Source organism: Rhinoderma darwinii, chromosome 8, assembly GCF_050947455.1.
Source record: "Rhinoderma darwinii isolate aRhiDar2 chromosome 8, aRhiDar2.hap1, whole genome shotgun sequence".
In the NCBI taxonomy this organism is placed as follows: Eukaryota; Metazoa; Chordata; class Amphibia; order Anura; family Rhinodermatidae; genus Rhinoderma; species Rhinoderma darwinii.
The window spans coordinates 96,145,507-96,161,265 of record NC_134694.1 but is presented as its reverse complement, the minus strand read 5'-3'; the positions used below and the strand labels follow the sequence as shown (position 1 = coordinate 96,161,265).

The 15,759-nt window shown below is 43.7% G+C and overlaps 1 protein-coding gene across 1 annotated transcript in view; it reads right to left on the bottom strand.

Moving 5' to 3' along the window:
• GPC4 (glypican 4) overlaps positions 1-14,483 on the bottom strand; it is a 111,708-nt gene extending 97,225 nt beyond the window's left edge. The window contains exon 1 of the mRNA XM_075835950.1: positions 14,059-14,483. Within this exon, the coding sequence (XP_075692065.1) occupies positions 14,059-14,215 (157 nt within the window). The 5' untranslated portion in view covers positions 14,216-14,483. The remainder of the gene's footprint in view (positions 1-14,058) is intronic.
• Between the last annotated feature and the right edge of the window lie 1,276 nt (positions 14,484-15,759).

Here is a 15,759-nt window from a genome sequence, read left to right as displayed (position 1 = left end):
CGCGCGTCTGAATGAGCCCTTAGGCTTCGTTCGCATCTACGTCAGGGCTCCATTTTGGTGTTCCGTCTGAGATTTCGGTCAGAACGGAACCCTTACTCAAACAAACGGAAACCATAGGTTTCCGTTTGCATCACCATTGATTTCAATGGTGACGGATCCGGTGCAAATGGTTTCCGTTTGTCTCCGTTGTGCAAGGGTTCCGTTGTTTTGAGGGAATTAATAGGGCAGCCGACTACGTTATGGACTCCGTCACAACTATGGTTTTCGTTGGTTTCATTCAGGGCTCCGTTGTGACGGAAAGCTCAAACAGAACGCCAGAACGGAGCCCTGACGCAGATGTAAACAAAACTATAAATGGGCACTAACTTTTAAAACAACTAAAAGTTGTTTTTTTACACAGGACGATTCTCGTGCAGACGAGCGTTAATATAATGCTGGGACTCTATTCGTGCAAATAATATAACGCTCGTTACCTCTAATTGCCCTGTGTAAACAGGGGAACAATTAGCAGATGAACAAACAAACGCTCGATAATCTGCTGGTCGTATCGCTTTAAAAAAGTAAAAGATTAAGGGTATGTTCACACGACCTATTTTCAGACGTAATTCAGGCGAGTACTTGCAAAAACTTCTGAAATTCAGGCGCTGTTTTCGTCTGAAAACAGCTCTGTAATTTCAGACGTATTTTGCGTTTGCGTGTGAACATACCCCAACGTTGTCGGCAGCACATCTCCCTGTATAAACAGGGAGACGCACTGCCAACATGATAACGTATGGGGACGAGCGATCGGAGTAACGACCGATGTCTCGTTGATCGGCGCAAGGCACCGGCCGCTTAACAGACGGTGTAAAAGGGCCTTTATGCTGATATAATAGTATACCTGATCTAGATTAATTTTGTAATTTACTTACTGTTAAAATGTAGTTATTTAATCCATGCTAATTTTGTATGAAGTTACTGCCACTAGGCGTCGCCCTTTCTGTAATCTGCTGTCCACCCCGTTGTCAAGCGAAATCCATCCCTGGTTACCAAGCCAAATTGATGGACCGCATAAAGAAGGGTGGGAGGGCAGGTTTTAGAAAGGGAGAGTGAGTCAGATACAGACATGCTGAACACAAGTCCATAAAGGGTGGAGCAGGAGGAGAGAGCAGAGAGAGTGAGTCAGACACACTGCATACAAGTCTATAGAGAGGGGAGAGGTAAGCAGGAGCAGAGTGACAAAGACACAGGCTGCTGGTTAGATTTCTGTGTCACCCCAGTGCTGGATTCTCTGCTACACTCCTCACTACTTCTGTATAATCGCCTCCATGCTGCTGCAGCTTCTATATATATGTGATAGAGATAGGAGAGCAGGACTCTCCTCTTCTATATGTGCAGTGTATAGAAGACATTATAGCCATTAGGCTCCACAGAGACAACTGAGAATTAGAGAGAGCCTGTAGAGGGGAAAACTGCTTAAGAAAATAAAATAAAAAAGCAGAATGCAAGTCATATAATGGCCAGAAATAGTGTTATTCCTGATGTAGACACATATAAAAACAATTCTTGAAGAGTCCCCTGAAAACGTAGGTACCCTTTAAACAAAAACTATTATTATGGCCCCATGCACACGACCGTAAAAAATCTCCGTAATTGCGGTTCGTAATACGGTCCGCAATTACGTACCCACCCGGTTCTATTGGCCGCGGACACCTTTCCGTATCACTACGGATAGGTGTCCGTGCCGTAGAACTGTGACGGGAATTATTGAGCATGTCCTACTTTTCGTTCTTTATGGGAGCATGGCCAGTACTTTGTATGAGAGCACGAACAGAAACCGCGGCCGGCCATGCCCGCAATCGCAGCCAGTGATTACGGGAACAGCCGTGTGCATGAGGCCTTACAAGTTTAGGAAGAATTGTTTACATGCTCAGCCATTGACTCAGAATCAACAACCAGTATGTTCAATGAGCTTCAGCAACATTAAAGAAAAAATATTATGAAATTAAAACCTAAAACGAAAGTGTTAGGGGTGGTTGTCAACCGATCATGATAATTTTGGCTGAATAAATCAACAAGCTAAGGGGACAGTCCAAGTGTCTCAAGGTCTTCTATCACTGGCGTAGCTATAGGGGTCGTAGCGGTCGCAATTGCGACCGGGCCCCGAAGCCAGGGGGGCCCACGGCCCCCCGCACCACATCAATAAAAAGTTACTATAGTAACTCGGGCCGCGGGCCCCTGTTACTATAGTAACATACTTTACTTACCTTCCTGGTTCCGGATCGCAGCGGAGGTCCTGACGTCAAGCGCTATGCGCAGCGCATGACGTCACAGCGCTATGCCGCCGCGCACAGCATCGAGACTACAGAACTCCCGCCGCGGCCGGAGAGGAAGGTAAGCTTAGCCCTGACTGGCGGGGTCTGACTCCCGGGACCCGCCAATCAGCTGTTTTGAAGGGGCCGCAGCACTCGTACGAGAGCTGCTCCCCTTTATTCCTGTCACTTCATTCCGGTCACACTGTGAATCCGTGTCGGCGATTCACAGTGTGAGCGAGTAGTGAAATGAAGGGGAAGCAGCTCTCGTACGAGTGCTGCGGCCCCTTCAAAAAAGCTGATTTGCGGGTCCCGGGCGACACATCAGCTATTGATGGCCTATCCTGTGGATAGGCCATCAATGTTTAGGGACTGCACAACCCCTAAGCCTACGATGTAGCAGGCTTAGGGGGCCCATGAGACAGGATCACAGATTGTGTGATCCTGTCTGCTGGGCCCTGTATCTAAGCCAATCACATGGTAGGCTTAGATACATGGCCCATGCGTGATCCTGTCTGCTGGGCCCTGTATCTAAGCCTACCACACTGTAGGTTTAGATACAGGGCCCCAGCACACAGTAATCTTATACTGTATAAGATTACTGTCTGCTGGACCCTGTATCTAAGCCTACCTTGTGGTAGGCTTAGATACAGGGTCCCACAGACAGTATCACACATGGGCCCTGTATCTAAGCCTTAGGGTATGTGCACAGACACTAATTACGTCCGTAATTGACGGACGTATTTCGGCCGCAAGTACCGGACTGAACACACTGCAGGGAGCCGGGCTCCTAGCATTATACTTATGTACGATGCTAGGAGTCCCTGGCTCGCTGAAGGACAACTGTCCCATACTGTAAACATGTTTTCAGTACGGGACAGTTGTCCGGCAGCGAGGCAGGGACTCCTAGCGTCGTACATAAGTATGATGCTAGGAGCCCGGCTCCCTGCACTGTGTTCGTTCCGGTACTTGCGGCCGAAATACGTCCGTCAATTACGGACATAATTAGTGTGTGTGCACATAACCTAACACATGTGTTACTAATAATTTTTTGTGTGTTTTCTTACAGGTTCGGTTGTTGGCCTACGGCGGATTCCAGGACTACTTCGATGACAGCTTTTTTTTTATTAATAAAATGGTCAATGAGGGCTGTGTGGGTTGTTTTTTTTATTTCAATAAAATATTTTTTCTATGTCTTTGTGGTTTTTTTTTAAACTATATTACTACCGCCTTAGTAATGGCCACCGGCTGATTGACAGCATCCATTGCTAAGACGGGGCTTAGGGTTAGCGGATGCAGAGGCTAACACTAACCCCCTTTATTACCCGGTACCCACCGCCACCAGGGGTGCTGGGAAGAGCCGGGTACGATCCAGTACTTGACCATCTGTAGTGATGGTCAGCCACTGGGGTGGCCGCAGACTGGTATTATCAAGAAGGGAAAGGCCAAAAACAGTGGCCCTTCCCATCCTGGTAATGCTGCCTGCTGCTGCTGCTTTATTGTATCTGGCTTGTTATGAAAATGGGGGGGACCCCACGTCATTTAAAAAAAAATAAAAAAATTGGAAAGAACGATGTCGGGTCCCCCCCAATTTTCATAACCAGCCAGATACAACGCAGCAGGCAGCATTACAAGGGTGGGAAGGGCCACTGTTTTTGGCCTTCCCCAGCCTAATACTACCAGCCTGCGGCCACCCCGGTGCCTGCCCGTCACTACAGATGGTCGGGTACTGGTTTGTACCCGGCTCTTCCCAGTACCCCTGGTGGCGGTGGGTACCGGGGTAATAATGGGGGTTAGTGTAGCCTCTGCACCGGCTAACATTAAGCCTCGCCTTAGTAATGGAGGTTGTTAATCAGCCAGCGGCCATTACTAAGGCGGTGATAATAAAGTTTAAAAAGATACAAGCACATAGAAAAAATATTTTATTGAAATAAAAAAACACAACCCTCATTAACCATTTTATTGAGAATAAAAAAAACGCCATCATTGAAGTCCTCGTATCCGAAGTCCAACAACCGAACCTATAAAAAAAAACACAAACACAAAAATAATCAGTAACACATAAAGAAGCAAAATTATTATTCTTACCTATCCTGGGTCCAGCGCTGGAGCCGCAATGTCAGCGAGCTGGGCCCTGTATCTAATCCTATCATGTGTGATACAGTCTGCTGAGCTGTGTATCTAATCCAATCATGTATGATACTGTCTGCTGGGCCCTATATCTAATCCGATCATGTGTGATACTGTCTGCTGAGCCACTGTATCTAATCCTATCATGTGTGATACGGTCTGCTGAGCCACTGTATCTAATCCTATCATGTGTGGTACTGTCTGCTGAGCCACTGTATCTAATCCTATCATGTGTGGTACTGTCTGCTGAGCCACTGTATCTAATCCTATCATGTGTGATACTGTCTGCTGAGCTGTGTATCTAATCCTATTATGTGTGATACTGCCTTCTGAGCCACTGTATCTAATCCTATCATGTGTGATACTGTCTGCTGAGCCACTGTATCTAATCCTATCATGTGTGATACTGTCTGCTGAGCCACTGTATCTAATCCTATCATGTGTGGTACTGTCTGCTGAGCCACTGTTATCTAATCCTATCATGTGTGGTACTGTCTGCTGAGCCACTGTATCTAATCCTATCATGTGTGATACTGTCTGCTGGGCCACTGTATCTAATCCTATCATGTGTGATACTGTCTGCTCAGCCACTGTATCTAATCCTATCCATAGTTTATAGGGTGGTAGTGCTATAGATATGCTATGCTGTCTCATATACACACTTTTTTTTGGGGCGGACACATGTATTGGGGCTATTTCCCGGACATTTTAAGCCCTGAGGGTATGTTCACACGGCAGCGTCCGTTACGGCTGAAATTACTGTGCTGTTTTCAGGAGAAAACAGCACCGTAATTTCAGCCGTAATGGCATGTGCAGGCGTCTTTTGCTGCGTCCATTACGGACGTAATTGGAGCTGGTTTTCCATGGAGTCCATGGAAAACGGCTCCATTTACGTCTGAAGAAGTGACAGGCACTTTTTTACGCGCCGCCTTTTGACAGCGGCGCGTAAAAAAAAATGACCGTCGGCACAGAACATCGTTAGCCCCATTCAAATGAATGGGCAGAGGTTTGCCGACGCTTTTGAGCCGCATTTTCGGACTAATTCAATGCTAAAACGCCCGAATTACGTCCGTAAATAGTGTGTGTGAACCCAGCCTTAGTGACGCCCCGGCTGCTAGTGCTGCATTGTTGGGTCACTTAGGCCATGAGAAGTTTGCGGGGGGGGAGGGGGCGGGCCCAGTAAGAATTTTTGCATCGGGGCCCATGAGCCTCTAGCTACGCCCCTGTCTTCTATTGAGAAAAACAATGATTAACAGCATAAGATATTCAAGCGTGTCTGGCAGCCACCTATCCCCCTCTATAGAAATAGCATGCCCTTTCATCCATTAAGTGGGTTTACAATATTGGGCATTCTAGGAATGCTCGTTGCCGATAATTGCCCAGTGTAAATAGGGGAACGATCAGCACATGAACGAGCAAACGCTCGATCTGCTGGTCGTATCGTTTTACAAAGACTGAATTATTGTTGTCGGCAGCACATCTCCCTGTGTAAACCGGGAGACGCGCTGCCGACATGATAATAATGGATGGGGACGAGCGATCGGAGTAACGACCGCTCGTCCCCATCCATAGCACCGTGTGACAGGAGCAAACGAGCGCTGATCAACTATGTCTCGTTGATCGGTGCTCGCCACACAGGTCGCTTATCGCCCAGTGTAGAAGGGCTTTTACAACGCGAAGTCGGAGTTGAATTTTTGTTACTCTTTTTGCTGTAAATTGCAAAACCTGGCAAAAATACCACCAATTTCTATTCATTTCTGCTCAAAGCAAAGCTCACATTGTACCTCCAGTATAGTTATTTGATGCACTCTTGTCTGAAGTTAAAATATGACAGTAGAACACACAGCCAGGAGTTTAAGGAGTCTTTTAGTCTCTGGCTAAATCTTCCACAGTCACATTTAAACTTTGGCCAAACAATATTACTGGAGATATTTATCAGCAGACATTTACCATATTTGATGACTATAATAGTATAGAAGAAAACATCTATCTACTCATGGAACCCCTAGATGTTTGACTCTACTCTCAAATTACCCTACAGGATCACATGGTCAGTGATAAGTCACAAGCTAAATCCCCACTTACCTGGCTGGGTAGTCATGAATTTACAGGTATATTTTTGATCAAGCCCTTTACTGCAACAACTTGACATCCTCCCCAAAAACTTTGCATTGCAAAACTTGGGAACATTCTTTCCCTTAGAGGCTACGTAAACCTCTTAAAGCAAAAAAAAAAAAAAATTATTAAAAAGGTCAGTGTGTTTTGTGCAACTCCATAATTAGTTTTTATTAAAAATTATTTATACTTTGAGATACAGCTGCTCTGTATCCCATATACAGAGTAGCTGTATCGTGCGCTAAGACCTGAATCTGTCAGGTCTGCAGGACTGACTGGTTCAGTGTCAGCAGGTCCTGCAATCAATCACACGAACTTAGATGTGGTAGATAACCGGTGGATCCTGCGGATCTGACAGGTACAGGATTCAACGTAAGATACAGCTGATCTGTATACAGGATACAAAGCAGCGTATCTCAAAGAGTAAAAATAATTTTTAATAAAACCTAATTATAAACTTGCACAAAAACACTAAAGCCTTTAAATACATATACAAAGTAATTTCATAGTTTACAGCCTAATCTCGCGAGACTACGCTTGCTGTGCTGTAAATTAACCACAAACGTTAGCTAAGTGTCAGGATTGTGAATAGACATCACGTTCTGGCTGGTAGTGATGTCTATTCACTGTCAGGACACTTGAGTAAAGTTAATGTGTGTGTATGTGGCTGTACATAGTGATCAAGTAAGTTGTGTTAGCGAAGTGTCAGGATTCTGAATAAACATCACGTCCTGGCTGGAGGTAATGTATATTCATTGCCAGGACACTGCAGTAACGTCAATGTGTGTTTATGTGGCTGCACATAGCGATATAGCTATATCACTATGTGCTGTGTAAATGAATGGGGAGAAGTGTATGACGCTGATTGGTCAGCGTCATACACTTAATAATAATCTTTATTTTTATAGTGCCAACATATTACACAGCACTTTACAATTTAGAGGGAACATGAAAACAAACAATATCAGACATTACATAGTGACAAAGTTAATTTACAATTCAAACCTGAGGAGTGAGGACCCTGCTCGCAAGAGCTTACAATCTACTTCTCTGTACAACGCTCAGTTGGTCAAAAAGTAAAACACGCCAAGTTGGGCATTAAGAAACTCATTAGCATAAAGGTAAAATAGGTCATAACTCCGTCAAAAATGATCGTTTTTCTAAATAAAAAACACTGATGTAACCTACAATACAGCGCCGATCACATCATGTACAATATAGGCCACTTATAATGTGGTGTGACAGCCTCTTTAAGACATTTGTACTTTTTCCTGCCTTTTTTTTAATTTTAGAATGAAGCCTATGGAGAAAAATACCAGGGAAAAAAGTCAAACCAGGAGAATCAAAGGGGGGGGGGGGTGGTGTGTGTGTGTGTGTGTGTGTGTGTGTGTGTGACTAGCCTAGAACAAGGACAAAAACATGAAATGTCCCCCTATCACCAGACTTCACTCAAAGTGCAGACTCTCTGCGCATTTTTCTCATTCTGAAGGGTACAAAAATTTCTGGTGGCTCAGATCGAATTTCGTCTGCAGAAATTCAGTCTTTCCGGCCTCTTTCACAGAAACAGACAAAACTAGAGAGAAGGGGAGAGAAGACTATTTGCAATCTTTATGGGGCATCAAGATGTGGTAAAAAAATAAAAAATTGACAAAGTTGTAACAGGTATACAATGAGGGTTGTAACGCACAGCCCCTCTCTATTGGAGTCAAATTTTGGGGTCTGTTTTACAACTTATTTCTGGCCTGATGAAAGGGACTCATCAAGAATACGGCACAACGCTCCAGGTAGTGACGAGAGGCCTGCAGCACACACCGTAAACTTCACAAAGCAGACATTTGAAGAGAATAAAATGTAACAACCTACAAAAAAGGCACACAGTTCAAAAAGTTGATTTAAAAATATTCATATTTTTATTGTAAAAGATTTTAACAAAAAAGTAAAGTATCGTAATTGAAAACAGGAGATAAGACATCACTCATTGAAAGCAGTCACCTACTGAAGGCAATAGTCAAATGCCATAGAACTAAACATGTGGAATATAGTAAACCAACATGTATCCGACTAATGCGAAGAAAGAAGACCCCAGAACAAGCGGCGAAATGCGCCGTGGGCACGCCGCTGGTCTGTATATATACTTTTCTATGCCACTCTATAATTAGACATATAAGAACTAACCGCACCAATCACCCCTATTTATAATTTTACTTTGCATTAGTCAGATACATGTTAGTTATTATATTTCACTTCTAGTTCTATGACATTTGACTATTGACTCCAGTAGGGGACTGCGCTCAATCAGTGTGAATAATGTTTTATCTCCTATTTCTAATTCCGCTATTTACTACGGTAAATTTTATTTTAATTATTATGTATTTATTTTTTAAATCTATGGTACAATAAAGATAGGAGTATTTAAAGGACAACTTTTTGAACTGTGCGCCTATTTGTAGGTTGGTATTTCTGGGGGGGTGGGGCTTTCACAGCTTACATTTGAGTTAGGGCACATTCACACGAATGTGGATCTCGTCCATGTGACGGCTGTTAAAACAACTGCCGTCACACGGACCCATGTATTTCAATAGGGCCGTTCACACGACTGTTGTTTCAACGGAGCGTGTAAACGGTCTATTGAAAAATAGGACATGTCCTGTTTTCCAGCGTGTCGCGCATCCCTCCATAGATTGTAGTCTGTGGGGGATCCGTGACAACGCGTCCCACACGGGTACACCTCGGACGTGGAAAACGGCAACTTTTTGGCGTTTTGCCTACAGAAGTCCTAATTGCCTGGCTACTAAACAACCATACGGACTCCTAGCGTCTCCAGTAATGTGTGCCCCGGACATACAAATTACTGTAGCCTTATAATTAATTCAGTAAGAACAGCAATAAAACCAACACAACAACATCTGCTGTTTAACCTCCAAATGGTGGCGGTTGAAGAGTACCTATCACTACAAGTTCGGTTTTACATACATGTATCATAAATGGGCCCCTGATCAGCTGCCATGCAACACAAAGGGAGCCATATGAATACATTATACTTTAATCGAAGCCACAAAATGTACAATTGCCCTTGCAGTATTTCTAGCACCTTGTGATACTATTTTAGAGAATTTGTCATGATTTTTAACAGCAGTAGACCTGCGACTGCCGAAAGCATCTCCAAAAATGTCACATTAAAAGCAAAAAGTTGCAATGATGTCACGATGTACAGTAGTGGGGCAGTGTAGTGTCACATGCATTGGAAGCCAACAACAGTTCGCTCAAATAAAAATGCATTACAGAGTACAGAAATAAGCAGAACGATGGAGTGACACTTCCCATTTCTCCAACAGTATCTATTTATGGCCTAAATGACGTCCCTGGAAAAAAAAAAACACAGGAGCCTACCAGCTGCTCTGAAAAGCGCACCTACAGAGGAGAACACTAGAGGATCTGTGCTTGGCTGAGTTTCCATATTGACTGGAAGGTTTAAAGGAGAAAAATTATGTTACATTTCTCCTCCTATTAACTGGAAGATTTGAGGGTAGCGTGACTTTGGTGGTAATTGGACAAGTCAATTTCCTGAACAACTAAAGAGTTCGGATCATCTTTTAGGTGAACAAAATACTGTAGCCCTTAGTGGCCAGTTACACCACTCCAGAAGCCAACTTTATTTTTTTTTATTTTGAAATAGCCAGACGTTAAAAACGTTCATAGTTACCTATACAAAGTAACAAGTTACAATTGCAAGTTGCGAACCAGTGGCAATTTTTTTTAGCGCTTTTAATTCTTTATTTAAAAAAAAAAAAAAGCATTCAGCGAGCTCTGAGATGGTGTGTGGCAACCTTTAATGGAGGTCAATACCATCTATAGGCGTTGTCACCCTTTCACAGACCATGAATAGCATGTACATCGCTATTGTTCTGCAGAATCACTTTCCATAAGAATCCAGATGTCCATGTCATTTAGAGTCTGTAAAAATTTGAGCGAGGACTCCTTAGGCCATGCTCACACATTGAGAATTTGAGAAGGATTTAGCTGCAGATTCCTCAGGACAATCCATGTCGGATTTGCCTATGGAAAATACAACAAGTGTGAACATCGCCTTGAGGGTGTTTTACACTGGGCGATTATCGGGCAGACAAGCGTTCAGGGAATGCTCGTTGCCGATAATGGCACTGTGTAAATGCTCGTTGCCGATAATGGGCCTGTTTAAACTAGGTAGCGATCTGCAGATGACCGAGCAAACGCTCGATCATCTGCTGATCGTATCGTTTTAAAAAAGTGAAATATCATCGTTGGCAGCAGCACATCTCACTGTGTAAATGGGGAGACGCGCTGCCGACATCATAACGTCTGGAAACGAGTGATTAGAGTAACGACCGCTCGTTCCCATACAAAGCTCCTTGTGACGGGAGCAAACGAGCGCCGATCAACAATGTCTCGTTGATCGGCGCTCGCTGCACCAGCTGATTATCGGCCAGAGTAATAGGGGCTTTAAGGGCACTGTATTAGTTGCTTCTAGTGGCTGTCCCCCAGAATCCGTTACCAGTGAAGGAGACCATTTGAACTAAGAAAATATATTAAAGAGGCTCTGTCACCAAATTATAAATGCCCCATCGCCTACATAATCTGACCGGCGCTGTAATGTAGATAACAGCAGTGGTTTTTTATTTTGAAAAACGATCATTTTTGAGCAAGTTATGAGCAATTTTAGATTTATGCCAATTAGTTTCTTAATGACCAACTGGGCGTGTTTTTACTTTTTACCAACTGGGCGTTGTAAAGAGAAGTGTATGATACCAACTGGGCGTTGTAAAGAGAAGTGTATGACGCTGACCAATCAGCGTCATACACTTCTCATTGTTCCAGCCCATTGTTACAGCGTGATTGTGCTGTGAAAGAAGCTGGGCTGGAACAATGAGAAGTGTATGACGCTGATTGGTCAGCGTCATACACTTAAGGCTGGGTTCACACGACCTATTTTCAGACATAAGAGGCGTATTATGCCTCGTTTTACGTCTGAAAATAGGGCTACAATACGTCGGCAAACATCTGCCCATTCATTTGAATGGGTTTGCCGACGTACTGTGCAGACAACCTGTCATTTACGCGTCGTCGTTTGACAGCTGTCAAACGACGACGCGTAAAATTACAGCCTCGCCAAAAGAAGTGCAGGACACTTCTTTGGACGTTTTTGGAGCAGTTTTCTCATAGACTCCAATGAAAACCGCTCCAAAAACGGACGTAAAAAACGCCACAAAAACGGTGCGAAAAACGCGAGTTGCTCAAAAAACGTCTGAAAATCAGGGGCTGTTTTCCCTTGAAAACAGCTCCGTATTTTCAGACGTTTTTGGTTACTACGTGTGCACATACCCTAAGTCTCTTTACAACGCCCAGTTGGTAAAAAGTAAAAACACGCCCAGTTGGTCATTAAGAAACTAATTAGCATAAATGTAAAATTGCTCATAACTTGCTCAAAAATGATCGTTTTTCAAAATAAAAACCACTGCTGTTATCTACATTATAGCGCCGATCAGATTATGTAGGAGATAGGACACTAATAATCTGGTGACAGAGCCTCTTTAACAGGCTCAAACGGGTTCTCCACTTCGGACAAATGCTGCTTGTTAGAAGGATCCTTTGACAAAAAGCTTATCAAAGTGTCCCCCTATTGGTATCCCCAGCGATCAGCTTTAATCTGTGGGGAAACTTGGCAGTAAGAGTGACATTTCTCTGCACCGCCACCACAGGGGAAATGAAGAATTACAGTGTGCCCATTTAAATCAATGGGTTGTCTGTATAATGCAGGACAGGTCCTCCAGAGCAACAGACGCTCTTTGTAACTTCTCTCCACTCTGGCCAAGAGATGAGGATCCTGAACAGAGGACCCCCCTCTATTAACTCAAAACTCTCTAATAGGGTGTAGGAAAATGTGTTGTGTTTTTTTTATACTGGACAACCACTTTAACAGAGGACAGAGCAGGGTAAAATGCTCATGTATGTGGGCACCTTAGAAAGATGGGTAAATAAGCAATCGTACCTATACCATTGCAAGATCCTGTATACAACGTTACACTAAGACTACAATTAAGCTGCATAAAGCCAAATCCATAGCACTTAAAGTAGACCCCCAAGGCAATCTGTTTATCAGACTTGAGAATTTATTTCCCTCTTAGCTAGAGTCACTAATTTGATCCTATAAAAAGGATATGTGCCCACTCCTTGGCAGCAAATACTTATTATTGAATAACCAAACCCAAAAAATTCCCTCTACTGTGTTATTCATAGGACTCCAGAACATTGCTTCAAGTCCAGATTTCATGGCAAAGTTTAAGTGGAATATTTTTAAACCAAACATTTTGAAAAGGAACAAGAAGGTGCCAGACAACTTCTCAAAGACCATCTGTAAAACTCAAAGGGTTCTTGTTCAATCAGATTAACCCTACCACCACCTGGTAAGTAAGACACAAATAGCAAAGCCTACAAGTATAAATAATATATTGTAAATAGTTACGATTGAACCGATTGAGAAACATGAGATGGAAACATTGAGACAATTCAATCAGCTTCATATAGGACCTAATCAGCATCTATAAACCACCTACTGACAAAGAACATAAAGCACTGAACAAGAGTATACAAGGGGTACAGCAAACAATGCGAAGTCAAGCTACACATGGCACAATGCATTAGCACAAACAATGGGAGGGAGCGTCCAATAGGTAATAAGGTAGAGTTAGGAAATCCTGCCCCAAGGTGCAATAAAAGAGTGTGAATGTAGGAGCAAACCACGTCTGCATAACACATGCTTGATGGGGGCACTTGGATGACTGAACCCAATCCAGACCTTGTTTCCGGAGTCTGAATCACTATAGTTGGCCTAAAACGTAACCATTTCTTCTACGGTACAACCAATAATGAGCCCTCGTCATGATAATCCTACAATACCAACATATGGTTAACTGAAATGGCTAGGATTTCGATCATTATCATGAAAAGCATGGGAGATCCAATGAGCGGTGACATTGGACATTCTGGTGTGGGTCAAACTTAAAGAAAACTGATCGCACGGTAACACATCGTAGGGTCGATTATGGGATTCTTGGCTAATTCGAAACAATTTGTTTTCTTTATAGGAATTTTTTCATGTCTATGGCCAGTTTAGGATCCCAAAACAGTCCCTGTGCTCTAAAAGGTCTGCCCCGGGGGCCCTGGAGGCTCCTTCGTTTCCCTTCTTACCTGGCCCCACAGCCAGAAAAATAGAGGTGGGGTAAGGATTCTTCCATAACGCCCTCTCTTCTCCAGCCTATCCAGAGCCCTGAGAAATCACCGGTACAGCGCCCCCCACTCCAGGCTGCTCCGATATGGAATTACGGACACATCAGCACGACATGACGCAAAGATCGCTTCCAATAGTCCCAGGTGCTCGATATCACCCCATAAACAGCCCAATCCTCACCCATCTGTTACCTAATATAGTGAAATCCTACCAGATTTCACCAAAGCCCCCTCCACCATCCCCCAAAAATACACTCACCATTGATTTCATGGACTGGAGCATCATTCAGGTTGAAGCCTTTGGACTCATAAAGTTTCCGGACCTCCACACAACTTTTAGTCTTGTCAGCCAGGACACTTAGGCTGCTGAGCGCTAAAGTGCAAACAAGCAGAGGGGAGAAGGATATCCAGCGCATGATGCAGGCAGAGGACAAAGAATGCAGGAGAGGGGAGTCCTGTGGGCTGAGACGGGAACAGAGATGAGGAGAGGTGGATACAAAGTATCTGCTCCGCTTCCTTGTAGCTCCCGCGGGTAGCAGCTCCCTCTCTATGGGTCGCACTGGCAACTTTTGCTTGGCACAAGAAGTTTGCAAAGTGCTGTGTACCCGAAGCTCTGCCCCTGCTGCTGCTCCTGAGTGATTGGCCGCAGCACTGCGCTCTGCTCACTCGTCCCCCTCCTCCAGTCCTATGTCCGGGGCGCACTGCGTAGGGATCTGGCACAGGGCGCAAGGCGCAAAAGGACGCATGCGCAGATCTGGGAGCGAAGCCTGGAATGCTGGAGGGAGGGCGCTCAGCTGTTTAACCCCTGCAGGGAATCGCTGTACGTGTGTGCAACACAATACGTGTAGTGTTTAACACATTCAGCAGGAATGCACAGTTAACCCATTCACTTGTGTGTGCCATGCAGATTTTAACACCTACGATTGCTGGATTGGATTTACATAACTTGAGTTACTATTTAGCACATTGAGGAAATGATTCACAATGTGATATGGGAGATTAGGGGTGATAGGTAGAAATAAGGGCGGTGTTATATATATTGGGGATATTGAATGTGTCAGAAATGTTGCGATTGTGCAAATTATTACCGATAGGGAAGTATAAAAGTCCCATCACGACCGTGATTTACTCGCAATATTCAGGCGTAAAAACCTAAAGCCTTGTTCACACAGTGCAGTTTTTGCATGTATTTTTTTTTTATTTTTAAACCAGTTACAGCAGAAATATATAAAGGAAGGATTTGAAGTGTCTGCTCTCCTGAATCCAATTCTGGTTTTGACTTAAAAATTGCAGAAAAATCTGCCGCAAATCTGCACTATGTGAACAATGCTAAATACTGGAGCACTTATCTTTAGTGTCCAATCACATCTCATGTTGTAATATAATCAGATTTGATTGGTTCAGTTTCCTTTTCTTTCGTTTTTGTACATCCCCTCTAATGTCTGAGCTGGGGGACATATACATAAAATGTCTTGTGAACGTGTAGTTTGTATTTGTGTGAGGCTCTGTCACCAGATTATAAGTGCCCTATCTCTTACATAATGTGATCGGCGCTGTAATGTAGATAAAAACAGTGGTTTTTATTTTGAAAAACTATCTATTTTGAGCAATTTATGAGCAATTTTAGATTTATGCTAATTCGTTTCTTAATGCCCAACTGGGCGTTTTTTTACTTTTGACCAAGTGGGCGTTGTGAAGAGAAGTATATGAGGCTGACCAATCAGTGACCAATCAGCGTCATACACTTCTCTCCATTCATGTCCATTTGAACTCAGCATAGCGTGATGTGGCGAGATCACAGTGTGCTGTCACATACACACCCACATTAACTTTACTGAAGTGTCTTGAGAGTGAATAGACATCACCTCCAGCCAGGACGCGATGTCTATTCACACTCCAGACACGGTAAATTTACTGTGGGACTTACTCACGGCACAGCGTGATCTCGCGAGATCACACT